Source organism: Pezoporus occidentalis, unplaced genomic scaffold (assembly GCF_034315485.1).
Source record: "Pezoporus occidentalis ecotype Australia unplaced genomic scaffold, CSIRO_AGI_Poc_V1 ctg157, whole genome shotgun sequence".
Taxonomy (NCBI): domain Eukaryota; kingdom Metazoa; phylum Chordata; class Aves; order Psittaciformes; family Psittacidae; genus Pezoporus; species Pezoporus occidentalis.
Window position 1 is genome coordinate 807,883 of NW_026913393.1, and position 27,512 is coordinate 835,394.

The window sequence follows — 27,512 nt, forward strand, 5'->3', positions numbered from 1 at the left end:
AAATTGAATACCCAGTAGCTTGAGAAGGTTAATCAAAAAAATCACAAGTTTTCTCAGCTGTCCATCAGTTGCAAAACAGCCCACTCATGCATTAGCATCAGCCACTCACCCACTTGGAGAATGACGGACTGCTTAAAACAAATTATTTGATTTAGCCCTTGGTAGCTGCACATGTGAGCTTGTGGGAAGAGATTTCACCGCACCTACTATGACTAATAGTGGTCAGAGAACTTGAGGTAGTTTTTTTTTCTAATGTCTGTCTTGTGCTCATCCTGAAATGTGTGTGCTGAGCCGTGTTTATGTCTTTTTGAAAGTATGATCTTCTAGGAGATTGCTATCTCCTCTTAACAAACAAATTTGTAGTGGATGGATCAGTCAGCATTTTGATAGGTATGCCTTCCTATAAACATACTTTGTCCTTTGATACTTCTGATTCTGTTGAGGTGCATTAAGGATGATACAGAGCATTAATCTGTGAAATTGCATTGGGTGTCATCTGAACCCATCACATAGTATTGCTTACTAATGCAAAACAAAAAAAGAAAAAGTAACCACATATGGTGTGAAATGAAATTGAGATGAATCTGAGTTCTTCATTTCTTACGTAATTTGTAAGTAAAAGAAAGGTATTTAACAGCTTGACATTGCTCCCAGTCTGAAAGACCATGCTAGTCATCTGTCTCTTTAGTGGGAGCATTTCAGTGGTAATTTAAGCATTAGAAAAGAATTGCTTGATCTACTGTTTTCATAGGCTCTCATACAATGAGAGCAGAGGACAGATGGTGATTTCTCAGCTAGAGTGAGTTACCGAACATAGTTGCTTCATAGCTGCCTTGTACCTGAAGTGGTGCAACATCTCACTAGCGATGTGGAGCTCTGATTCTTTTCCTACATGGATGCTTTCTGAAGCATGTGTTCTGATTATGCTTCCTTTACTCTGATAATAAGTTTTGATCCTTTATCTCTAATAAGAGGTATTGGTTTTGTCTTCTCTGGAAAGCTTTTGTCAGAAAGTACAAAGACATTTTCCGGTGTGGTGCTCTCAGGTGAAATAGAGATAACATGTCTGAGCTAACTAATGTTGAAGATGGGTAATGAACATGGTACTTCCAGCTATGGGAGTTTCAAATTGGCAAACTTGAATGCCATTTGAAGTGTTTACATTTCTAAAGGTACTAGGAGAAGCTAAAATACATCAATCAGACAACCTTTATTGAATATAATAGCACAACCAATGAAAGCAGTTTAGGGATTCCAAGTTATCATTTCAAAAGTGTCATCTTAAATATGAGAATCCATGTCCTCAGAGCTTGTGGGTCCACATGATCATATTTTTTTCTCTCCGTATTTTTTTGTTTGGGGTTTCCCTCACCACCACCTGGTTTGTGTCTGGGGAGCTGCCATTGAGAATCCTATTGTACACTTGTCATCCTCACTAGATGCAGGGTATATAGAAGCCACTGGTTTTGATGGCTTTGTTTTTGAACATGCAATTAGGGAGAGTAAATCTGTATTGTGGTTCATCTTGTCTCCAGTAAGGCTGCTTCAGAGTTTGAGACGTACAGGTTGTAGCTGCTGAAGGCTGTGGTGTTACCTTGAGAGTAGGGAATTGTAGGGCACATTTCCCAGGGCAGCTGTTAGCTCATCATTTCCATAGGCTTTTTTCGCATGCTCCCTGCCTTCCGTCTCTGAGCATGAGACTCGTGGCCAGCTCCCTGCCAACTCCTGAGTGAGGTTGAGCTGTACTGCATACCTGTTATTTCTCAGTCGCCATCTCTGTGCTGCTTGACCCTTGCAATTTAGAAACCTACAAGTTTGCAGGCTGCTCTCCACCTGACTTTGAACAGGGAGTAAAGGCTCTTTGATAGAACCTACATCTGAACAGACCATACGGACAACAAAAAAAGAAATAAATATTTTACTTCTGCTTGGTTTCCATGGCATCCTGGAAAAATTGCTCTTGAGCTTTGAAGTGCTATCCTTCCAGCACCTCCTAGCATCGAGAGAAGAGTAAAGGTAACACACTGTGGTTGGCTGTTTTATTTTGTCTGACAGCATGGGGCTAGCACATCAGGATATATAGGGGAAAAGAGGAGGATAAAGTGCTTTGAAGGGGCCTGCCTTGTATCTGTATTTCTGCTTTTGCAGGCAGCTTGTCGCACATGCAGCCAGGAAGAAGTGTGTCTTTAGAAAGGGCAACAGAAGCTTATAATGTTCATTAGGATGACTTGTTGGCCTGGCACTCTTCAAAACTGGAAGAAACTAGCTACTGTCCCTGAAATGAGCTATGGGCAGCTAAGATGTTAGGCTGTGACAGAGTGTCTTTTCTACCTCAGGTTCCACTTTTGCATCCCCTGTGGACATTCTTAAAGTTTAAGCTGAAGTAAATGGGAGTTGTTCAATGACTTTTTTTCTTTCCCACAGTGTTAGAGAGGTTAATTGTATCCTGTGCCTCCTGCTTTTCTGGCTATTTTGATGTGTTAATTTTTTAGCATACATTCATTTATAAGGAAGGTTATTAAGTCATTTTCCTCGGTTCAGATGCTATATTTTGTGTTTGATGTAATGATACTTGAATATACTGTACAAAATTCTATGTAAACTTTATTCCTGAAAGGGTTCTGATGATAAGTTGTGTAATGGCTCCTGATTTATACTCCACTAAATACGCACATGCATAAACATTTCTTTCTTGGATGTAGTGTGTCCTGAGTATCTGTGTGGGGAGGAGGCGGGGAGATAAGGTACGATTACTGTTTTCAGCAGTAATCGTTGTATTGCATATGCTCAAAGAAGAAAAGGTCTGCTTTTGGATTTGGGGAAAGAGGGAAAACCAAGCTTTTGCTCAGATAAGCCTAAATCTAGGGTTGGAGACAATTGGGGGAGCACTCAACTGTGGGATCCAAATGCCCTGGCTGCCAGGTTTACTATTGTTCTTGTTCTGAAAGAGAAACCTGTGATTTCAGTTCTGTAAGATTCTTGGAGTTTAGAGCTCTTTCAGATGTTACTTATTTTCCTAGACTTAATAGGATCTGTTTCTCCTTTGAAGAAACAAAGAATCTGTTAACAGACTAACTGCCTGCCTGTACTTTCAACATGTGTAAATACCCATTTACTCTGGTTGCTAATACTACCTTTTAGCAGAAATTCCCCAAGGAGGAATCTTGTCCAACTCCTCTTAAGGATGAGTGACCCAGCGGATCTGTGTAAATCATTCTTAAGAATTCACACTTGTGCTTTTATATTTGGCATTGGGTAAGATATTAGCTCATTCCTCTAGCAGTACTCAGGAAAAGAACAATTATTTCTTATTGAATTACAGAATGTTTACATTTTTCTAATGCAAGGAAACAAGATCAGGACCTTTGTGTTACTTCACATCATTCACAAGCAGGGATGAACTGCTGTAGCTTTGAGTCACAGCATTTGATAAAATGTGTATTCCTGGTTACGGGTATAAGTGACCAGGCAACATTTTGCCACTGTAATACCAGATGTAAGTAAAAAGGTTTGTCAATTCTGCAGGGGTGCAAAGTGATTTAAGAGTCAAAAAGTAGTATGGCAGATATGGGAGTAATTTAACATTTGCATTGTTATTGCAGATCTCTTTAATGTTTTCTAAGTAAGCTCAGTGCAAATGACCTTTCCCCTGCCACCCCCAGCACAGGGAAAAGAAACCACAAACAACGTACATTTCAGTAACTGAGCCAAACTACATTTTACAGTGAGATTTTGTTCAGACAACCTGCTGTACAGCTAGATGAGGTACTGTTTGCAAAGGCAGGTAATATAATTAGCATTGCTGCTAGCTGGTATATAGACATTTTAGGCTGTATTAGGGAGAAATGTTAACTGCTGGCATATAGAAAGAACTGTCAAATTAGAATAGAAAAGCAGCCAACATACTTTCATTTGAAACCCAGACTTGAGGAAACCATGGTCAGGCAGATTAGGTAGGAGCTGTTGTCTGTACTGAATACAATACTGTGTGTAAAAAAAGTTAGTATGCAAGGTTCAGATCTTCAATGTGTAGACTTTAACCTGTTTTCTCAGGCAAATGTAACAGAAGCAGCTATGAGCAATGTTGAAGCAATGGCATTTGCCCAAAATAGAAAATCAGATTGCAGAAATGTAGTGGCCATTTCTTACTACTATAACTGCATTTTGGACAGCATGGTGTAGCTCTTGAAGCGGATTCTGCACCTTTTTTCCACCCTCTTGACAGAATGTCAGTCAAGGTAGTAAATCCTGTAAATGTTAGGCTGCTATAAAGGTGTTTGTGTGCCTGTGATAAATAATTTCTCCAGTTCAAGTGAAAACCCAATCATTTCTTCTGTTGTTTTTTTTTTTTCTTGTTTAATCTTTTGAGTGAAATGTGAGTGAAAACAAATGTCAAAGGGAGGGATTTGCATGAGAATTCTAGATTTTGAAAATTCCATTTGCATCTCCCACTTTAAAACAGATAAATGGGGTACTGTCAGTTTACTGAAATTACTTTCCGTTTCAGTCCCAGCTCCAGCACTGTAAATGTAGGGGCAGACAAACTAGATTTGGTGGATGAAAGGCTCATGATTTTAAGATGCAGGAGAAAGACAAATGGAGAAGATTGCCTTGAACATGGACTTGCAAATGTGTTAGTGGCTGTAGATTCTCAAAGATGTGAAAGGTTCAGGAAAGACAGTAGGAGTTCAGTGTAATACTTCACAAATAAGGAAGTTAAATGTCCAGGACCATTCCATAATGATTCCTGTATAATAGAGGCTTTGAATAGCATGATGCTATTTGCATTTCAGGTTTGTTACCTTTCTAGTGCTACCACTTCAGTTGAGGAGGCTGTCAACTAAACTCTGTGCCTTTTAGCTCCTTTAAAAGCTGTTCCACTTTGCAAGACTTTGAAGAAGAAAGTGGAATTGCAGATATGCATGAATTGTGACAATATTAACACCTTCTGTATAGAGTTTCTGGCACTTCATATGTAAATATCTTTGAAGTGGTTCTGCCTACTTTCATCTGATGTTGTACTTGTTGCAAGCACTTCATTTAGTACAAAAAGTACCTAGAACAATGAGCACTGCCAGTACTGTAAATAGTGTTAGTGGTAGGATAGTCGCTTTGTTCATTCTGTGTCTCAGTAAAAACTGGTAATATATTAATAGTAACAACAACCAGTAATATACCAGGCCAACAGATACCAGCTGAAGTGTGTGTGTGTGACAGTTCTAGTGCACATAGGGTGCAGTTTTAAACTCTGCTGGCTTCAGATTCTTTCAACTGTTGGGGCAATCCCAGGCACAGGTTAGGCAAAGAAGAGATTCAGAGCAGCCCAAGGAGAAGGACTTGGGGGTGCTGGTCAATGAGAAAATGAACATGAGCTGGCAGTGTGCGCTCGCAGCCCAGAAAGCAACCGTATCCTGGGCTGCATCAAAAGGAGCATGACCAGCAGGTCGAAGGAGGTGATCCTGCCCCTCTACTCTGCTCTCCTGAGACCTCACCTGGAGCATTGTGTGCAGTTCTGGTGTCCTCAACATAAAAAGGACATGGAACTGTTGGAACAAGTCCAGAGGAGGCCACGAGGATAATCAGGGGACTAGAGCACCTCCTGTATGAGGATAGGCTGAGAAAGGTTGGGGCTGTTCAGCCTGGAGAAGAGAAGGCTGTGTGGAAACCTCATAGCAGCCTTCCAGTATCTGAAGGGGGCCTATAGGGATTCTGGGGAGGGACAGTTAATTAGGGACTGTAGTGATAGGACAAGAGATAATGGGTTCAAACTTAAACAGAGGACATTTAGGTTGGATATAAGGAGGAAATTCTTTCCTGTGAGGGTGGTGAGGCACTGGAATGGGTTGCCCAGGGAAGTTGTGAATGCTCCATCCCTGGCAGTGTTCAAGGCCAGGTTGGACGAAGCCTTGGGTGAGATGGTTTAGTGTGAGGTGTCCCGTCCCCCCCCAACCCATGGCAGGGGGGTTGGAACTAGATGATCTTAAGGTCCTTTCCAACCCTAACTATTCTATGATTCTATAACTATAGTCCCAAATAAAAAACTATCTCTATAAAACTGGGCATTACTGATGAGACCTACCACTTTTATCTCTGGTTATATCTTCTGTTTTGCAAATACACTTGAAGAAATTGTAGGGATATCTTGGATGTCTTGGAGTATGTGCAAGTAGGTACCATCTTATTTGATACTGTGGTTATGACTATTTGGACAGTACTTGCACATGCTTGCTTGGATCTGCAGATTGTACATTTATTTGGCTTTTAACCATGCTGAGAAACTGAATCTGATTAAGCACTCTAGGTTGAGTACCACCCTGAGGTGGCTTTATTAGTTGGCATCTGGACATCAGTGTGGGGATTATGGTTTGTTCTGTGTAGCTGCATCTCCAACTACTGAAGTTTCTAATTCAGAATTGCTACCACTGCAAGCCAGGATGCAAGTGGCTTTCTATATTCAGTAAGATGAGGTCATGCTGTCACAGACTAACATTAATTAATATGCTGGTTAGCAATGGTCATCTTACCCTGTTCCTTTTTTTCATCTAGCTGGTCAGTCAGTCTCCTTTACCACCTAATCATATTGCAAATACAGGAATCTATTTTTGGGCAGTGTGTTCCAGTTGAGATGATGTCCATCTGTATTTTTTGACTCTTGAACGTGACTATAGCGTGTTACTTGAGACTCTATCATCCCATGTAGTTTATATCTGGTTATTACAGATTTTGATACAGGCTTTGATTCCTTCAAGAGGGATATGATACATTAAAGCAAATGAAATTGTTCACTTAGGAGTGTGGCGCAAACCATGTTTGTCCATGTTTATTCTTCATGTGCAGATCAAGAATTCATCTGTATTTGAATAGGGACTTGATAGTCCAGTTTTATCATAGAATGGTTTCTGCTGGAAAGGACCTCAAGATCATGTACTTCCAACCCCCCACCTGCCATGGGCAGGGACACCTCATACTAGACCATGTTGCCCAAGGCCCTGTCCAACCTTGCCCTCAATGCTGCCATTCAAGGGGTTTTTTAGGAGCTCAGGTTTTCCTGTTAAAGGAAATGATGGAATGGAAGAAGTGAAGGCATACTGTGTGCTGCTGCATAATGGTAGCCACATTAGAGATTCTTCTTGCCAGAACTGTACAGCATCATCTGAGATGCTGCTCCTTAGAAGAAGATGAAAATTCAGGTTGATACACTAGCCTTTTTGTAACCCTCTCCACTCAGAGAAGGGCTCCAACAGAAGCATCTTTGGTTCGACCGAGTAATAACTTGTATGACTCTTTCTAGGAGATTCTCAGATAGGAATAGCAGGACTGAGTTGCCCCCGGTTTAGTGTGTGTAGCAGGTTAACCAGATATCTGCTAGACTTCAACTTCTCCCTGGGTCTCAAAGAGCAGCTGTTATTCCTTGCAAGTATCCTTTGAGCATCTCTTCTTTCTTCAGGAAATAGTTTTCCCTTGTTAGAACTTCAGAACACCTGGGAAGCTGAACCAGTATGATGCTTTGTGTCCCTGGTGCCTGGTAATAAACTTACTAATTTTGTGGGGTCTGCAAAAGCAGCAATCTGATACTCAAGAAGGCTTGCTCTCGGCCTGCTAGAGGCCACAGAACATGGTGATTTGCTAATCTGAGCTAGTGTTGAAAGGTTGAAAATATTAGCTTTTGTATAATTAACTTCGTTTCTGTCAACAGACAAATTGTTTTGAGAACAACACTGATAATGCTCCTTGGAATGAAAGTGTCTGGTGAGAGGGAAGTATATTTGCTTTAAACTTGTATTTTGGAGTACTTTTAAGTGCTGTCTACACAGGAAAGATTTAAAGTACAGCTTGGATGCAGGAGGCAAATTGTATTCTGGAAACAATGGTGGCTTACCACTGCTGTGATATACTGAGAGTTCAAAACCAATCACCCCTGTTTAGTAAAATAAGAAGCCTGAAAGGTACTTCTGGACTTCAGTTTGAGGGCAGTCTGCTTAGTAAAGGTGAAATGGTGATGTGTCTTGGCTGCCTCCCTCCTAATAAATTAAACGTGCCTGGAAATGTCCCCAGGCACTGTAGCCAACTGGCTCAGGACTGCCATGTCCATATCTTTAAACTCTTAGGTGCCAGGGCAGGGTAGCTTCATCTGAGCTGCCCTGTGTGAATCCCGATGGAGTGCGACTCACAAACCTGGGAATTGTGTGGGAGAACAGGACTTGGCGCAGCCCAGTGTTGGGGGAATGTCCTAGCTGCTTTCTAGCATACATGATCACATTCCCAGGGCCTGGGAACGTTTCCAGGCAAGACTTATGAGTGCAGATGTTAGTCCTTGAATCTCCTGAATTCTTTATGGACTAAGGCATAGAAGGACTCTTCATATCACAAGGGGTTTAGTGTGCTTCAGAAAGGGAGGTTTAGGAGAGAATGCCTCCTAGTTATTTTGGGGCAGTAATTCCATGCTACTGAAAAGTGTGTACCTCCCTTTTAGATGGTTTGAACATCATTCAGAATGCAGTCACCTTTCTAGCTGCCAGGGATGAGTAGGGAGTTTGCCCTCTATCAGCCTTTTGCTTGTGTATGAATAAGCATACTGTGGCCTTTCATGGGAGTGCTGTGTATGAAATACGCTTTTCACAGTTGTGAGGCATTTTGTTTTGATTTGGTGTGCGTGTGAATATTCAGAGCCCTACTTTACGGTCTGGGTGACGTGGGGGGAATGGTCTTGCATCTTTTAGGCAGTGAGTCTTTTATGTGAGCAGGGAAGTGGGGAGCCCGCTTTATTTCCTTCAGTGTTTTTTCCAGTGAACAGTAAAAGCTGTGTTCAGCTGACTTTATTGATCATGTTGGATGATTTTGTGCACACTTTTCAGTATTTGATTGTGGATTATTGGAGGTTTGAGTGTAGTCCTGGAGTAGATGAGCTAGTAAAACACTGGTATTTATCCGAGCTCAGAGGAGACAGACATCCTGGAAGACAGCGTGTCATATAAGCTGCTGATTGTAAGAGCAGTTTTGCTCTAACTGGTATCTTTTTCTGTACCTCCTGGCCTGCCCTCCCTCCATGGTGTCCTAGTTCAGTTGCAAGCTGCAGCTTCATCACGCAGCCACTTCAGTATGGTTTTCTTTCCATAGGTTGTAGAATCTGCTGTCAGCGTTGGTAGTTTGAATATTTATAGAGAGAAGAAGTTAGCAATATAAAATACTGTTCCTGTTCATTATGCTTTCTCAGGGGCTGTGAAATTTTACTTTTGCACGTGCTGTCTTAAAAGTCTTGTGAAGCAAATGTATGGCATGTCATGCTTGCACCAGTGATGCACCCCACAATTTGGGGAACGTGTAATCTGAGTGACAGCATCAGCTTCGGAGTGTTGCTTTGTATAAAGGATCTGTTGCTCAAAGGTAGTATGCTGCCAGAGCTGACTGTATCAATTAATATGCAGCAGGCTTTGTGTCTCCTGATTGTTCTTCTTATTTAATGTACATGATGATCTGACTTACCAGCAGTAGTAGTGCATATATAAAGGCACAATACAGTGCAGGGATGCTTCCCTGTGTCCCACAGGCTGTCTGCATGCCTTCAGGGCAACTATTCCAGCCCTTCATGCAACCCACTGTCATGGAAGCATTTTGGGAATATAAAAAAGAGGTTACAGGCTTCGGTAGTACAGTGATGGTCAGTATGCTTCTTTATCCCACTCTTTCTGGAGAGCTGTGGTGGTGCCTGTGTCTGAGATAAGATGTAGCTTGTTTGGGAGAGTTGGCTTTTTGAAGAGCTGAATATATGTTAGCAAATGGGCCTGCTTGTGGCTCTCTACAGCTCTCTAGGCAAAAAGCCATCTAGTATGAAATTTTGCTTGTGTACATAATCAGTAAAATGTCAAAGGCCATTATTATATGAAATACTTGTGTTTGTGGTAAATGCAAGCTGCTGCTCAGAATTACACTCTCCTCCACCTTTGTAGTGCTTATGTAGTTCCACTTCACAGAAGAACTGATGAACAGAGGAACTGATGTGGCTGAAAACTAGCTCTCAAAATGTAAATTTTCCTCAGGTATGTTCTGTAGTCAGCTAGCCAATTTACTGATTTGGGTTGCTGCTCAATTGTATGGACACTTCATCCTCCCTGGGATGGTATTAGAAATGAGGTCTCTCATGGACAGGTGAGAAGGGAACAAGAACCATTGATTCTCTTCATCAATAGCCTACACTTCTGTTTTGTTAAAGTCACTGTGGAATTGAGATGTGTGTCAGCCCTGAATGTAGTTTTAAGTACAGTGCTGTGCTTTCTGGTCTTTTCTTTCATAACACTAATAAATCCTCCCTGTGTGGGGAGGAGAAATAAGAAGACCTACCTCACCCCTCTTCTCTTAAGGACTCAACCCAAACTTGTAAGTGTATCTGCCAAGCTTAGGAGTATAAATTTAAATCACAATGCCTATATTTAAAACTAGGAGTTTGGTGAACTTGGAGTCTTTTCTTTCTGTTGCCTCCTCTTTAAAGAGGTTATTTATTTTGAAGGCAGCGTAGCATCCAGTCAAACTTCAGGCTTTGTAACAACAAAGTGGAGATGGAAATCGCTTCTCTTTGAGGTGCAAAGTCTAGTTGTGTATTACTTATATAAACTGTCAGTTTTCAATGGTTGCAGAGCAAGTATACATTAGAGCTGAGCTTGATTTATGCTTCTGAAAGTCTGCTGCCCATTTATAAGCCCCTGCTGTTTTCCTGCTTTGCTTAAATCTGCTGTTGCTTTTATTTTGTGCCTGTGACTGAAGGCTCCTTTTTTGTTTCCTGTTGTGATCTTGTCATTGAATCAGTTTGGGAAAGAATTAGTTTTCTTTCCTTTCCTTCTGTTTGATTTAGCAATTAAAGTTTTATTATTCTTCAGTTGAGTCTTAAAATACTATGCTGTAAACTTGTGTTAAACACTGTGTTTTTTATACTGTGGAAGAGACTATGTAGTTATTCAACTAAGCAGAGTACAGAAAATGGTGAGAAGTATCAGCTATAATGTGCTTTTCTTCAGAGTCCCAAGTTTTCCTGTTTTGGGAAAAGCAGCAAATTTGAGTATGTGCATGGAGAAGGAGAGTAATGCTTAAGTTGGTGGTACCTGAGAGTTAGATTGTGACACTCTGTTTTGGATGGCCTTTCTTTGAAGTCTTAGGGAGACTTATGTTTAAAACCAAACAAAAACAAAAAAAAAAAACCACACACAAAAAAAAGCCCAGAAACTACCCTTTAAAATTTAATTTTGTTAAGACCTGGGCTGAGGAAGTTTTGCCTGTTTTAAGGAACATTACAACTGTATTAACTACTTAAAAACAGAGAACTTGTTCACCTCTTAAAAACATTATCATTTACCTTGAATCACGTGTTCCATTTTGATAGCCTCCTTCATATAGAAAATATAGCATGAGATGTCAGTTTAAATGCAAGCCTAACAATGCTCTATCTTCTATGTGAAAGGAAGTGTTCTGTACATTTTTCCATGTTTGACATCATGGTGTTTTGAATAACCATGTTCCATATTCATATCAATTTTTTGTTTTTGTTTTCAATTTATGCACAGCACTTGCTCTGAAATTTGGGGACTGAGTACACCAAACACGATAGATCAGTGGGATACAGCAGGCCTTTACAGCTTCTGTGAACAAACCAGGTGAATATTCTGCCCTCTCTCGCATCATAGAAATCTTGTGGGAGGGATTCGCTTTGGAGGGTCTGTAATGGGATGATTTAGTTGTAAAATAAGACAAAAATGCTTCCTAGGGTCTCTCATGGTACAGCATTTTAAAGTACTTGCTTGCCAGTATAGAAATCCAAGTGTTCTCAGCTGATGTTTTGACCAATGAAACTCTAATTCTGCAATATTCCTGTTTCACACCAGTGCTATTGAAAGAATGGGAAGACTTGTTAAAATGCAAGCCCTAATGTGATCTGGTATTTATATTAACAAAATTGGGAAACTTAATTCTTTAGGTCTAATCTTACAAAGTGTTTAAACTGCTTTGTATGCCACAAGCTTTCAATTAAATCTTGCTAATTGGCTCAGATACAAGCTACTAAAACATTGTTTGTAAGTTCTTCAGTAGTTAATGGTGGGCAAATTCTAAACAGGGTCTTTATTTTTTCATGTCACATTACTTGATTTGTGTATTGAGGTTTGTCTCCCATCCCATAACAATCATAAACATCTGCATTTGTGTAAGCATATGCAGTCTGTCTTAAAACTAGCAAAACATTTTCAGCTGGTAGCAAGGCAGATGAAGTCAAGAAGATAAACTGTACAGCCCTTACAAGATGTGCATTCATGCTTTTTGTGTTATACTGTCATGTGGATCACTTGGACAGCTGACTGCTTATAGGCTTATTTGCAATACTGTGGGAATTCTTATGCTTAAAGACGTAAAACATCCGTGCCACAGCAAAGCCTTGAGGTTTAGCAGCGGAAGGGACTGTTAAAGTGTGTGATTATTCTTTTTAACAACTGTCTTCTGAATTAAAAAAGTATATGAAGTAATCATCCTAAATACTTGGTTGGAGGTAGAGTGGCTTTTAATGAAGTCGAAATTCACTGGCAGTAATTTGAGCAGCTCAAAAATAAGTTAAAACACTGCTTGATACCATCATTTCTATCCCATTTGAAGCCTTTTAATACAAGTATAAATGTCACTAGCAGTGTCAACCCATTGAATTCTCGGAATAACTAAGCAACCAATGCCATGTGTGTATAGTGTTGCTTAAGCAGTCAAGAGACAGCATGCAGTCTGTAAATACTTCTCAACATTTTTGCCCTATAGATCCCTCGATGGTCGTCTGCAGGTATCTCATCGTAAAGGATTACCGCATGTTATTTACTGTCGTTTGTGGCGCTGGCCAGATCTTCACAGCCACCATGAACTTAAAGCAATTGAAAACTGTGAATATGCTTTTAATCTTAAAAAGGATGAAGTATGTGTAAACCCTTATCACTACCAGAGAGTGGAGACACCAGGTAGGAACACTCCTTCTGACTTGCTATAGCAGCACCTATACTCATTCAGCATGATGTTTTAAATGAAAAATAAAGGAAGATGATGCTTTCTCTTGCCAAAGGTACAAGATTCTTAAAGGTGCAACTTTTGAGAATATTATCCACCTGAAAGTTTTTAATAGCAAGGTTACTGAAAAATCTTTACAAATATGTTGTATACTCCAGATAAACCCTTCCAATACTGCTAGCAGTTTCCAGCTGGCTAAGTATTAAAAAGGAAAATAGAGGCAACTTTGTGGAATTGGTCTTACTCAAGATGCACCTCAGAAACTTGTTTCTTCCAGTCACCAGCATACAATTATAGTAATAGCAGAACTGAGATTTAGAAAATCTAAAAATATTTGAAGAAATTTTTAGCAGTTTTAGTTGGTTGTTGGGATTTTTTTCCCTTTTAGCTCACAGAAGTGTGTATTTTGAGGGTCTCATGCATGCTTTGAAATTTGCTTTTCCAGTTTTGCCTCCCGTGCTAGTGCCGCGGCACACTGAGATTCTGACGGAGCTTCCACCTCTTGACGACTATACCCATTCCATTCCTGAAAACACTAACTTTCCAGCTGGAATTGAGCCACAGAGCAATTACATACCAGGTATGTTTTTTAGCTCCCACTGTACACAGTATGTTTAACATGGTGTCACTGGTACAAAGATAATTTCATCCTTCTAAGTGATCAAATAACTTGAAAGATGCACCAGTAAATTAAGTCAACTAGATTGTATGTATTAATTCCAATGGAAATACCTGAACAGTGTTGCTTGCAGAACACAGTCCTGTGTGAAACCATATTGCTGTGGTTTCACAATAGCTTAATTGGTTTCAATAGGTTAATTAAGATTCAGAATTCTAATGAGTGCAAAGTAGACTTTCACATTATTCTGTAAGCCTGTTTTACAACCATACAGGGGTTGCCAAATGCTGTCTATTGGAGATTGAGTAGCAAAGTGCTGCTCGGTGTTGTCACATACAGTATGTGGAGAAAACCTTAAGTTGCAAAACAGTGACTTAGAAGTGTTTTTATCTGTAATTCACAATCAATCAAGGTCTGCTTTGTGTATTTGTTTCTACTGTGTGGAGTCTTGTCCTTTCAGTATGGAAGGACAACCAAGAATTCCCTGTTCTCCACCCCAAAACAAATAGCCAGGCTAATCTGTTACAGTGCACCCGAAAGTCTGTACCCTTATTGAAACATAAAAACAGTGACCTTTGTTTCCTGCCCAGCTTCCTGTTTCCTGTCTCTACAGGAAGTTGTCTGAAGTGTAAAACCAAGCAAATGTGAAGTTTACTCATAAATGTTTATTGCTGCTGTGTTGTGAACAAGCTCAGAATTCAAATCTCTAAGGATAGGATGGCTGCCTTGAAATTCAGATACATGCAGTGTGCACGTTTGGGATGTGTCTAAACATCTTGGGATGTTGCTTATGTTTTCTTTAAATGTATCCAAGAATTGAAATGGCACCAAAACAAATCAGTTAATTTGATCTTATCTGTTTAGTTTGTGCCACGTTTGTTGCCACCCAGGGACACCAAATCTTCAACGAACAGGTTAAGGTGCTAGAAGCTGGTGTTACTTTCTTAACTTACATATACTTTTTTGAATCAGTGTGAGAGCTTTTGCTGGCATTTGCAAACAACCTGTGGGAAAGCCACGATTTGAAAATCCATTGCAGTGGAAATGAGCTAAAGCAACTAGGTATTTATTTGCAGGAAGTCTGTTCAAGGTGATTGCAGGTATTCGTGTGATCTTGCAATGTTTATGCAGCTAACCACACCTTGCCTCCTCTTTGTCACCGACACCCTCCTGTTGTATTCATATCATGGCATCTTTATTTGACCTCCCTAACTTAATCTTGAGTACTTAGCTGAGTATTGGTAACTCTTGTGTGTCTCAACAGCCTGCTTCAGAGAACTGTTTTCCGTAGCTGTAGGTTGCCACAACTGTGGTAGTTTCTCACCCCAGCACTCTCTCAGAGCTTGGTCTACAGTGAGGCTGATTTTACCTACAGCTGGTAAGATGGTGGTCATGAAGATGCAGGATGGCCTTTGGGGCTGTATGTTCCCTTTCAGGTTATGGATGCCCTGAGTCGTCCACAGTTCTGCCAGCATTCAAGCTGTGCTAAGAGTTTCTAATGTTGCACTTGAGCATTTATTTGCAGCTGTGGTGGTGCTCAACCCCTGACCCTGAAACAGTATTAATAATACTAGGTGGAGGAAATCTTCTCTGTTCAGACAGAAACTACATGTGGAAAATAATCTGTGCCAGAGTGCCTATATTAGCAACTGGAAACAGGAGGCATGGGTTGGATTGGAAATGGTTATTAACCTTTTACTGTGGCTGTGAGCTTAACTATAACAAATGATTTGGAGATGTGTGGAGTCCACTTTATCACAACAAATTCTATAAGAGTAATTCAAAACAAATATGATTTTTGTCAAACTTTTTTGTAGCAAAAATTCCCCTTAATCATCCTTTTAAATGCTCACTTGAATTTTGTCACATCTATACTTAGCACACTAGTTTTACAGAATGAGCCAAAGATATTGTCCTTCTGGTTCATTTTTATTTAACTGACTTAATCTGGCTTCCTCTCGCTGACTTCCTTCTGATCTTGCTATATTTCTGTAAATCTCAGACACAGTATTTGATATAATTTGATTTTAATTCTTAAGCAAAAGGCTTCATCTTTAAAGTTCTGCTGTTTGGTAATGGTATAATTAGATGTGTTTACTCCCTCAGAAGTCTTGGAGACAATTTTGAGGTGATAGTAGAGATAGCTCAAACACTTTCACTAAAGAAATGCAGGTTTTGCCTTTAATGTATAGGAAAAGATATTTGCTCAGTTCAAAGAAAATTATTTCCTGAAAGGCAGTTGGTTAATGCATTATCTGGATTACAAAGTACATTTTGAATAAAGAGGAACATCCATTCTCTCCTGGGTTTTGAAGGCATTTCTGTGGAATTAGACACAGTTTCTAGTATCAGAATGCTTCAAACTTATTACTGAGCTTACTTTGGTCTATGAAATGCCATCTTAAATCTAGTTAAGACTAGGCTGTAGTTTTCATAGAGCTTGGAGGTAATAATAATGATGATGATGATAGAGCCTTTGTAGTGTGACCAGTTAGATAACACAGTGGAATCAGCTGTGCTGTAGTGAAGGTAAAATGGATTGGGGACTGAACTAAGAACACTTAAATCTAGAAACTTACATAAGGTGTGGGAGGGCATCTGATCTGATGGTTATACTACAAAAAGACAGCTCAGGTAGTTGTTTGGATTTTTCTCTAGAAGTCACCAGGTAGGTGTTTATTTCATTTGTAATTCTACTAAATCTGAAATCTGATTATTACAATTGCAAAATTGTTACTAGCTGTAGTGAAAGTAATGGAACAAGCAAGGATTATCTGCTAATGATATAACACATTTGAACAGTTGACTGGCAATACAAGAGATGGTACATTTTAGATAGGCAAGTAATACATTTAACCCAGTGGGAGAGAGACAACAAAATGAAATTCTAGTTCAGTAGTCAGGTATGATATGGAACTCCTGAAGGCTTGAGGACTACAGTGCTGAATTCTGCATCTCTCAGATTTCCCCAGTCATTCACCAAATAGGTAGATTTGTGTTTGGTTGTTCTTTGGTTTTTTTGGTCCGTTTGTTTTTTTTTTTTTCCAACAGAAACACCACCTCCAGGGTATATTAGTGAAGATGGAGAAACAAGTGACCAGCAGTTGAACCAAAGCATGGATACAGGTAATATTTAATTTTTTGCTACTTTCAAGACATAGTATTAATAGTTGTGAACCCTATGCGGGGCAGACTGAATGCAGCCTGAATGCTGATGGCAATAGCCCTCTGTATAACCAGGTGTTTTCTGGTTAAAATACCACTTCCAGTCTTTTGTGAACAAAGTAATTTTTGCAAAGAGAATGCTTTTAAAATATTCTGTGCCATATTAAGTGCATTTCATTTGTTTTGTAAAAACATATAGGTCTAATTAGGTCTTCATCAGAAAGGCTTAAAATAGATTTTAATACCTAATTGGTTTCAACCTACCCCTAATTTTACTGTCTGGACAGAGGCTTATTGAAGCAAAAGGTCTGTTGGCCTAAACAAGTTACAGAAATGCTGCATTTTGAGAACCTGTCTCCTGACAACCTTACCACTTCTGCCATATTTTAAATAAGTTCTTGTATGGAAGGCTCCATTGGAAGAGGAGTAGAAACATTAAGTGTTTGTGTCTTTGTATGGAAGGATTTCTGTGTAATTTGGTTGGCCTTAGACTTGGATAAAGCACAGTTAATGTGCTGGGTAAGAATGTCCTGCTGTGTTCTGGCAGACTTGTGTGTGTTTGGTTAGCTGATGTTATCAACCTTTTTCAGTTAATTGAAATCAACTGCACTAGTTTCTGGAAGAGCTACAGTGTTTTCTTACTATTTGACAATAGGTACCTTAATTAACAAAGCCTCACATCAGCAGCTGTTGTAGGTATGTTTCTGTGCAAAGCTTCTCTTTATTTTACCCGCTAGTGTGGAAACTGCATTTGAGAGTGCATGGTTTTCTGTTTGTTTTCATTCCTCATCCCAAGAAAGAATAATTTCCTCAAAAGAGAAAATCCAGCTTGTTGTTTTGCAGAGATAAACCCTCTCCTTTGAGAATGGAGAGGCAGTATCCCGCTTGCTTTACCCACTTAATCTTACCTTTTTTTTTTTCACTGAATTTTGGAAGAAGTCACTGCATTCTCACTGGAGAAGTGCATCAATAAAGTCGTGGTCACAGAGTGCACATGAAGTGAGACGTCTGCCAAGTACAACAAATACTAAGATGTTAATTAAATCTTTATGAGGAGGTATAGGTTCCCAAGAGCCTGGAAAATAAAATGTAATCTTAATTCAGACATGCCAGAAAATTGGTTGTAGGATTTCTGAGGCTTCTAATTCCAAAGAATTTCAGTACAAAACTGTATCTAGATAGTGGTTATACCTACCCATCTGAAATAACAAGAATCATTTGCACTGAAATCATGTGCTCTGTGTTGCTTCAACAGGATCTCCAGCAGAGCTGTCTCCTAGTACTCTTTCTCCAGTTAATCATAGCCTGGGTAAGCTGGAAATGCATCTAATTGTTTCTCTGTGTGTGGTAACGCTTTATATGTGTGTGTATATATATATATACACACATATATATAATTACATTAAAAATGAGTATGTACTTTAAAAATTAGAGCTGTATAGTGAGGAGACTGGGTTGGCTTCCTGATGATAACATGGTAGGGCTGGGTTAACAACTTGTTAACAAATACTCTCTTTCTGTAACTGTTGAGATTCTAACAAAGAGAAAGAATAATTGTGTGTGGAATAGCATTTATAAAAGAAGTAAGTTTGAAGGACGTTAGCCTATCCATAGTGCTGCCTAGACTTGCTGTCTTCCTTGTATCTGTGTTCTGCTCCTCTTACATACTGTTTCACCTGTAACAGCAACACAGTTGTTTTCCCCACATTAGTTGCCCACCTGCTTTGATCAGGTGTCATTGCTGTGTGTCTGTATAAATGCATCAGGAAGATCAGATTCCCTTGAGTTTGTTTGAGGAATAGTGATGGGATATATGATAGGAAAATGCTGTTTGGAGAGTTGTGTATGTAATTAGGGTTGGTGAAAAGAAGCAGCACAGGAAAAGCTGAGGATGCCCAGGGAAGGTACTGAGCTCTAGTAGGGGAGAGTAAAAGGAGATTAGAACTGCCTTTAGATAAAGAGACAATACAAGATCTAGTGTAATAAGAGGGAACATCATTTTAATATTAATATTTTTTCCTTTGTGTTGTTCAGTGTCTGATAGTTTGATCTTTTAACATTGCCAAAATGTTTGCAAGTTATAGAAAGCCAACAGAAATGTCTCAATGTCTGGCACTCACAGCAACATTAGTTTAATAATTTTGCCGAGCAAGATGCAAGTACTAAACTAAATGAGCTGTGGTCAGATTAGATCATCTGTTCTTCCTCCTTTCCTTCATGGAATATTGAATTTCATTCTGTTTACTAGGGTAGGTGAAAATGACAGCAAGCAGAACATAATATGAGTAGTTTGAGGAGACTACTGCTGTCATTTCTAGAAGAGACTAACAGCAGATTGGATAAACTTTTCAGCCTCAAATTCTATGTTAAGCTTGTCTCTTAATTTTCTTTTGTTTTTTTTTTTTCTTTTTTAGACTTGCAGCCAGTTACTTACTCGGAGCCTGCGTTTTGGTGTTCAATAGCATATTACGAATTGAATCAAAGAGTGGGAGAAACTTTCCATGCATCACAGCCTTCCCTGACTGTAGATGGCTTTACAGATCCATCAAATTCGGAGCGATTTTGTCTAGGTCTGCTTTCTAATGTGAACCGAAACGCTACGGTGGAAATGACAAGGCGACATATAGGTAAAAATCTCTGATCTTTTAACTGTTTAGTTTCATTTTAGCATTAAGTTATCAGGAATGATCCACATAGGATGGGCAGACCTTTGCGGTGGGATCCTTTCACCCTTGTGCAGCCAGCCATTGAACTTCTCTCTTAGGGCTTTCCAAGGAGAGCTTTGTCTCTCTTGCTGAGGACAGTAGTGGAAAGACACAGAGGTCACAGTTTCTGAAACTGGGGGGAAATGTAGCATCCTCTGCTACCGTATAGCAAATGGGAAGAGTTACAGTGATGGCTGGAGCTGAAAGGAGTTGCCTTTCCTCAGTCAGTAGCCAGTTAAGGCAGCACCAGATGAAGCCACTCAGCTCTATGGGATTTCTGTTGCTCATGCTGCTGTTCTGCAAAAAGAAGGTGCACCAAAGCATCCTGAGGGGTAGGTTTTTGGATTTCAGGCTCCTTGTTAGACCACTGCCCTAGGTATTATTTATATTCAGAGCTGCTTATAATTGAAATTTAAGCTTTAATTACAAAAGTTAACATGTTGTTTATTCTAATTTATGAAATGTAGAATGGGCATTTTACTTTTTGAATTCTTTCCTGAAATGGGAAAAGCTGCCATTGAGATGATGTGCTGTTTTAACATCATAAAGATTTTCTTTGTAGTGGCTAGTAAAGAATGTTGTTTTCCACAATGCAGCAATTTAACTTCAAGCTCTTCAATGAACTACTTTATATTTTCATGGATTCTTTTATTTAACATCATTCATGAGATCTTTTTTGATTTTGCTTTTAGTAAAAAAGTTTAACCACTGAAGTAGAACCACAAACTGGTTTGTGTTGGAGGGGACTTCAGAGTTCATCCAGGTCCAAGCCCCTGCCATGGGCAGGGACACCTTCCACTAGAGCAGCTTGCTCCAAGCTCCTGTGTCCAGCCTGGTCTTGACCACTGCCTGGGATGGGGCAGTCACAGCTTCTCTGGGCACCCTGTGCCAGCACCTCAGCACCCTCACAGGGAAGAGCTGCCTGAGATCTAACCTAAATCATCTGCTGTCAGCTTAATGACAGCCACATTCACAAGATTTTTTTTGTTTTGCTTTGTTTTTATTTTTACTAAAAAAAAAAATCTTTTCAGTAGAATCTTCTGACTTCCTTGATACCAAATGTAAATGCTTGTCTGGTAAATTCTTAGATGTGCAGAAGTTCAAGCTATGACTGTGCTAACTGATCAAAGAGGTCAACGATGAGGAAAAGCAAAAATGAAAGGAGAGCTCTCTCTTTATAGAGCAGCTAATACTTTGTTTTGAAAATAGAGAAATAGAGAAAAAGGGGAAGAGAAACTGTGGCCTTCAAAAGACCTGATAATTATAAACAGTGTGCTTTATCAAAAGCTCAGTTGTACATTGCTTATTTATGCTAGAAATGACCCATATGTTTTTTTTTCCACTCAGAGATAACAAGATCACAATTTAAATGTGAGCAATAGGGTATCTTAAGTATATTTTTTTGTAGTAGGGTTAAATAAAGTCATGTTGGTTTTGTCAAAGTAGCACAGAGAAAAGGGGTATGCAGTGGGTTGTGAAATAGTGTGGGTGCATGTAAGCTGAGACTGTTGAAGTGGTATACTTATTTTCCTTTTTTTGCTATAGTGGCCTGTGGCACTTCACATATAACACTTCTTAATATTAGCACAGGTTTTAATTCTGAATCTAACCTTTTAACTTCAATTCTGGCACTTCTTTAAATGAAAATGTTGTTTAGGAACAATGCTTCCTAACTTGGATTTGGTTACAAGCCATTATGTGGCTAGGAAATTCTGTCTCACTCTTGACCAGAAATCATTCTGCTTCTCCTTCAAACTTTGTGTATTCATTGGAGGAAAGTGCCAGTTAATTGTGCTTTGGTCGTGCTGCACCTGTGATGCTGCAGCAGTGTGGTCCTGTAGATAATACATTTCTGCTTCCGCTGTAAAGAAAAGTTTTGGCCTTCTCTGAAAAAAAACACTCCCTTGTTTGTTAATCTGCTTGGGTCATATCATAACTAGAGTTCCTTTAAATTCTTCTCCAGGCCGGGGAGTGCGTCTCTATTACATCGGTGGAGAAGTTTTTGCTGAGTGCCTAAGTGATAGCGCGATTTTTGTTCAGAGCCCCAACTGTAATCAAAGATATGGCTGGCATCCTGCAACTGTGTGCAAAATTCCTCCAGGTTAGTAGCCTACCACAGGTCTCATGTAAAAGTATCTAGTGAATACATTCAACTGGATGACTTTTGATTTCCTGTTGATAGCTTCTTCACAGTTTTGGGGTTCTCTGTAGCAAACACAAATATTCATTGATTGTACTCTGACTTTTTTCTTTATAGGATGCAATCTGAAGATCTTCAATAACCAGGAATTTGCTGCTCTTCTGGCTCAATCTGTGAATCAGGGTTTTGAAGCAGTTTATCAGCTTACTAGAATGTGTACTATTAGAATGAGTTTTGTTAAAGGATGGGGAGCTGAATATCGGTAAGAGGAAAAAAACACAGAAAAAAACCTTTTCTTTTAGAGTTGTTAATTTTTCTTTTTTTCACTAATACACTATTTCTTTCTGGCTTGAAACCTATACATACAGAGTTCTCACTGCTACTGTAGGTATGCTTACTGTAAGTTGAACCTGTTGCTCCTAAGTCATAAAGAGTGGTAAACTGATTAAGTATTGCATCGAAGTGGGCTGTTGATCAAGGAATGTTATCAAAGTTCTGTTTCCTCACGTGGTTGTGCTTGCTTGCTTATTGTGGGGAAATTCCTGACAACATCTGGGAGTTTCACAGTTTGTGCTATGAGATTATTTGCTGTCTGTTGGTTGTGCAGTCTTTTTGGCCTCTGTCCTGTTATGTGTATATATATATATATATGGACTATAAAAAAGTTCATTAGGTTTTGGTGTGGGAAGTAGTTGATAGAACCCAATAGAAATGGAGTCACTTGGAGTGCATTCTGCAGAATAAAACAGCTGGAGAACATAAATTTAAGAGATGGGAAATATTTTGAGACTCGTAGTGGAAAAAAGACTTTGCAGGAGTAAAATGACTGTTTGTGCAATAAAACTGCTAAAAACAGGTTTTTGAGTGGAAAAAGTAGGTCTTTTATCTGCTTTGGAATACATTCAAATTTCATTCTCTATTAGTGCAAACTTAAGAGCTGTAGTTGAGGACAGTGCCTGTTTTTAATCTATTTTGGGAATTTGAGAAGGGAAGGAATTGACTTCTGACTGAGTGGTATTAAAGATCTCTTTATTTTGGAGAGCTGGCAATGTGATTTTCAGCAGATCCCTTAAACCTCCCTAGAAACTGTCCACTGAAAGAATGAAGTCTGATATATCAATACCCTATTGCAATATATAATTTTTTTTTAATCTGTAGCATTTCTGAGGTTGAATAATGGCATGTAGGCTCCATTGTGAATCCTGGGGGTTTGATTCTTGTGTCTGCTCTTGAAATAAAACATGTAAATAGCAGTGTCAGTATGTGGGGAGGCTTCTTGGCTACATGAAGCCAATTTTGTAAAAGCCTAATTAGATGAAATCAGAAATTTGAGTAATGGAATAAATTGGTACTTCTCTGTTAGCAAGAGGTACACAAGAAAGAATCTGGCTCAAGTTTAAAGAACTATTAGATTTGGCTTGAAAGAGTGTGTATGCACTTAGGCATAATTAAATACAACATTCAAATCAAACAGAAGAAAGGCTTAATCAGTCAGATTATATGGAGACAACTTGAAGTGAATGGAGTGTAGGTGCTGGGTTAAAACAGTGAGGAGGCTTTTGGTAAAGTTATTTTTAAGGAGAGAGAATGGTGGTTCTTAGTAGTCTGTAAACCATTCAGAGGTCATAAGATTGGAAAAGCTGCAGTGGAAACACTGCTGGAACAGCACAGAAACTGATTACTGACATAATGCTGAACTAGTTTCTTTGCATCTCTGTTTAAGATGATGCTAATAAATTATTGATGCAGTATATTTGTGAGTTATGCTGCAGTTGGATTAAAACAAGAAGAGGTTGCTCCTGCAAACACAACCTTGAATTGTAATGAATGTAGTCTGAGTTGTCAAAACAGACCAGAAAGCACTGTAGTAATCCATCATTCTTATTACAGCTTCCATGCCTCATGTTTCTTATTGAGCAGGCCTTGGCAAAGTCAAAGCATTACTGGCATTTTAGTCATATGGTGTATGTGCATAAACGAGCAGGTATGGCAAGATGTTGCATCGTATAAGCTTGTAGACAAAATAGCCTGTGTTGCTTGATACATGTTTACTTGAATTGAAGATGGTGGTAGAAGTTCAGTTTAGCTGCCAGGTGTTCACATTGGCACAGGAGCTATCCAGGTCTAGGATCATCTTCTGAAGAAAGTTAGGTAGAAGGTGATTACAGCAAAGAGACTTAGTGGTAGATGAACTGGAAGTCTGTGGGGTAGAAGAGGCTTAGTTTTACCTTTGAGTTGACTGCTAAGTGACTGTCATTATTCTATCAGCCTTTGTCAGCATAGTGCAAAGCCAGGGTTGTTGAACAGAACCAGTAATAAAATTTGGAGGAAGTGTGTTATGGAACACATTGTATGGGAGTTGACAGCAGTGGAATAATGAACTTCCTTCTTTGGGAGAGGATTCGAGACTAAATGGAATTGTATTTCCTGTGGTTTAGATTGTTCTTCTGTTGGATCAGTTTTTTTTTTTTGTCATAGGCATTTGGGGCTGAGATAACAATGTTTTTTAGAGTGCTGAGAGCACAGACCCCAGCTCTTCTCCTAGAAAATGTGAAACCACAACTTTTGAAACCCATCCTTTTGCTGCCTTAATCTTTCTGCCTTTTCAGTTTCTCTGTTTATACAAACAGATTTCCTTAAAGCAAAGGGTTACAGTGCCAACAGTAAAAATGTAGGGGCTGGGTTTGTGTCTGACTAATCTGCTGCCTTTGAATCTTAATGCCTTGCTTTGACTTTGGGGTGGCTAGAATTACTAGGAAAAACTGGCCTAGCAACAGTAGTCTTGCCAGTCTACGTTGGGAAAACTCCCATGCCTGGAGTGGGTACAGTGAAATAACAGGATTTTTCAGCAGAGTATGTCCAATACAGATTTCTTTACTTTGGAGATGAGAAGGAAGATTTTTGAATAACAGATCCCTGAAACAAGTTTATATGGCAGAGTGAGCGAAGTTTTTATGGTTGTCAGCTCTTCATCTTTGCTAAGGCTTGATATATGGTGTTTAATTAGGGGAAAATTATGGGCAAGTTTATATAGGAGAAGAAGGGAGCAGTTTTCACTGAAGTTTTTTGTGTTATGATGTTGCACAGAACACATGTAGAAGTGTGAGATCACAGGAAATCAGAGATAAAGTTTAGTGTTCCTTTGAGATAGCATCAGCTAGCACAGTATAACCACAGAGTCTGTTTTGACATAGGGTTTCTGACAACATCTAGCACTACGTTTATCTTGTTGATTGCTCCAGAAAGCCAGACCTTTATGATCAGCATGGAGTTGTGGCAGCCAACACTTCCTGACTTCCCTATTCTTTATTTTGTAGGCGGCAGACAGTAACAAGCACTCCCTGCTGGATTGAACTTCATCTGAATGGACCTCTGCAATGGTTGGACAAAGTGTTGACTCAGATGGGCTCCCCTTCAGTACGCTGCTCCAGCATGTCATAAAACTCCTTCCTCCTTTATCAGTGGGCTAAATACTGAGTCCAATCAACAGACTTAATATAACTGCTCTTCTGTCATAGTAGTTGTGTGTGGTCCCTATGAACTCTTTACTATCCATAAAAAAAGGTTTCTAAAAAAAAAAAGAAAAAAAAAAAACAAAAACCAAAAAAAAAGGAAAAAACCCTACAAACAAAAAAAAAAGCCAAAAAAAAACCAAACAAAAACAGCACTTGAGGTCTCATCAGTTAAAGCACCTTGTGGATTCTGTTTCCTATACTCTGATACTAGATGAAAACTTAGTGTATAGAAATGCCTTCAGAAAGAAGGGACAGTTATAAAGACTCTTAATGGTGTTTTTATTGGGTATATAATTGAGTGTCCTAATGGTTTATCAATAACATGAATAGCTAAGTATACGTACATGATCTCAAATATCACACTATTGTGCTGTTCTACATTTTAGTTCTCATAAATAGTAGTTTGGGTTTTTTGTCTGGGGGGGCAAATCTCTCATGAAATTCCAAGACTCTATTCCTTTATTCTTTTGTATTTTTTATATAAGCAAGTTTTCAAGTTGTCCTAAGCTTAAAAATCAGACTTTCCTTGTAGAAAAGCTTAACTTTTTGCTGCCTTCTTAAAAAAAAAAAAATAAAAAAAATAAAATCCCTCTATTGGAAGGGAAAGAGAAATGTCTTGAGATCCATCTGCAAAATCTTAAGACACTTTATATACTTAATGGGGCCTAAAATGAATTCATACTATAAATTCTGACTGTCCATCTCAGTAAGTCTACTTCTCTCTACTCATCTGCATTGATGCATCTATTGCCAACAGTATTGCTGTACTGATGTAATTTGGAACTTTTTTTCTACTTTGAATCATAGAGTCATAGAATCATAGAATCAATAGAATCATAGAATGGTTTGGGTTGGAAAGGACCTTAAGATCATGTTGTTCAGATCCCCTGCTGTGGGCAGGGACGCCTCACACTAGACCATGTTGCCCAAGGCTCTGCCTAACCTGGCCTTGAGCACTGCCAGGGATGGACCATTTACCACCTCTTTGGGCAAACTGTGCCAGTGCCTCACCACCCTCACAGTAAAGTTTCATTATAATCAGTGTGTGTTTTCCTTATAGAATAAGAATTTTACTATAGCGTTGGACACTGGATTAAGTACACAAGGTGGTTGGCTTACTCCTTATATCTGAATTTTTTTCATTAAACATTTTTAGTTTTTGAAGCCAAATACCTTTTAAAAATCCTTTCCCAGAGTAAACTAAACTCTTTCGTATAAGTTTTAAATAGATGCAGCTTCTTAACATATTTCAGTAATAGAATTTAAATTTTTGAACCGTGTGGCTTTGTTTAGCTTACTTGCATACCAGATCATACGCATTCATTATGTCATAATGGGCCTTGTTATTAAAAGTAGTTGCTTCTGCAAAACCTCTAGGATAGTGGTTGCTGAGGTATGAGCAGCGAAGGAGGACTTCCAGGTTCCTCATGACAGTGCATGTTATTGTCAACCCTTGGACACTACAGCTGCACCATACTAAAAATGTTCTGAAATATATTCTACAAATAAGTCTTTTGGGGAAGGGTTGGGAAACTGTATAGAAGGGTTATTCTGACTTGAAAAATACACATTTTACTAACAATCTTGTGATCTAGCTGTCTGTCATTCTTTTGTTATTGTGGCAGTAGCGGGATTGCCTTTGTCTGTTTTTCCCATTGTTTCATCCATTGCACTAGCGCTGTACTCTGCAAGTACATCTAGTCATAACTTCAGCTTTGAGAACAAAATGTGGCCAGTGTTACAGCTTTTAATCAGTTGACCGAATTGATGATAGCGGTGGATATGTTTATGCCATAAAAATGAGGACTTTGAAGCAATACCAAAAATCAAACCTTGAAAATATGGGCCAGATATCTTTAAAAGAAAAATAACGGCAAAGCAGTTACCAGTTTGTGCTAGTTTTACCAGTAGACTAATGTATTGGTAGAACTTGTGAACCTAAGAAATAAGCTTCATGCGTGTTGCGTTTGCCTAATATGTGAACACACTAATAAAAGTTTTAATTCTCACAATGATAGTTGTGGGGTTTTATTAGCTCTTATATTATTGCTGTATATATTTTCTGTTGAAGGATAGGAATCACCCTAATCCACCTAAATAAATGGCACGAGTGTCCTGCATGTTGTGGCTGGAAAAGTGTAGTTTAGATGTTAAAACCACTTCTTTGTAAAGCTGTAGTGGAGGTTCTGGATCTTTGTGTGTTTAGTGATGCAAACTTCTACTCCAGTCACACAATCGCAGACTGGTTTGTGTTGGAAGGGACCTTAAAGCTCATCCAGCTCCAACCTCTGCTGTGGGCAGGACACCTTCCACTAGAGCAGCTTGCTCCAAGCCCCTGTGTCCAA

General features: G+C 39.2%; 1 protein-coding gene across 3 annotated transcripts in view; it reads left to right on the forward strand.

Annotated features, from left to right (window-relative positions):
• The window catches only part of SMAD2 (SMAD family member 2), a 51,529-nt gene extending 24,350 nt beyond the window's left edge, over window positions 1-27,179 (forward strand). For 2 of the 3 annotated variants that reach the window (XM_062611749.1, XM_062611748.1), the window contains 9 exons: window positions 11,553-11,642; window positions 12,784-12,977; window positions 13,469-13,603; window positions 16,694-16,768; window positions 18,063-18,116; window positions 19,222-19,434; window positions 21,476-21,613; window positions 21,770-21,914; window positions 24,970-27,179. In XM_062611749.1, coding sequence (XP_062467733.1) covers window positions 11,553-11,642; window positions 12,784-12,977; window positions 13,469-13,603; window positions 16,694-16,768; window positions 18,063-18,116; window positions 19,222-19,434; window positions 21,476-21,613; window positions 21,770-21,914; window positions 24,970-25,093 — 1,168 coding nt within the window. In that variant the 3' untranslated portion in view covers window positions 25,094-27,179. The remainder of the gene's footprint in view (window positions 1-11,552; window positions 11,643-12,783; window positions 12,978-13,468; window positions 13,604-16,693; window positions 16,769-18,062; window positions 18,117-19,221; window positions 19,435-21,475; window positions 21,614-21,769; window positions 21,915-24,969) is intronic. The other variant, XM_062611750.1, reaches the window with a different exon arrangement.
• The last annotated feature ends 333 nt before the right edge of the window (window positions 27,180-27,512 follow it).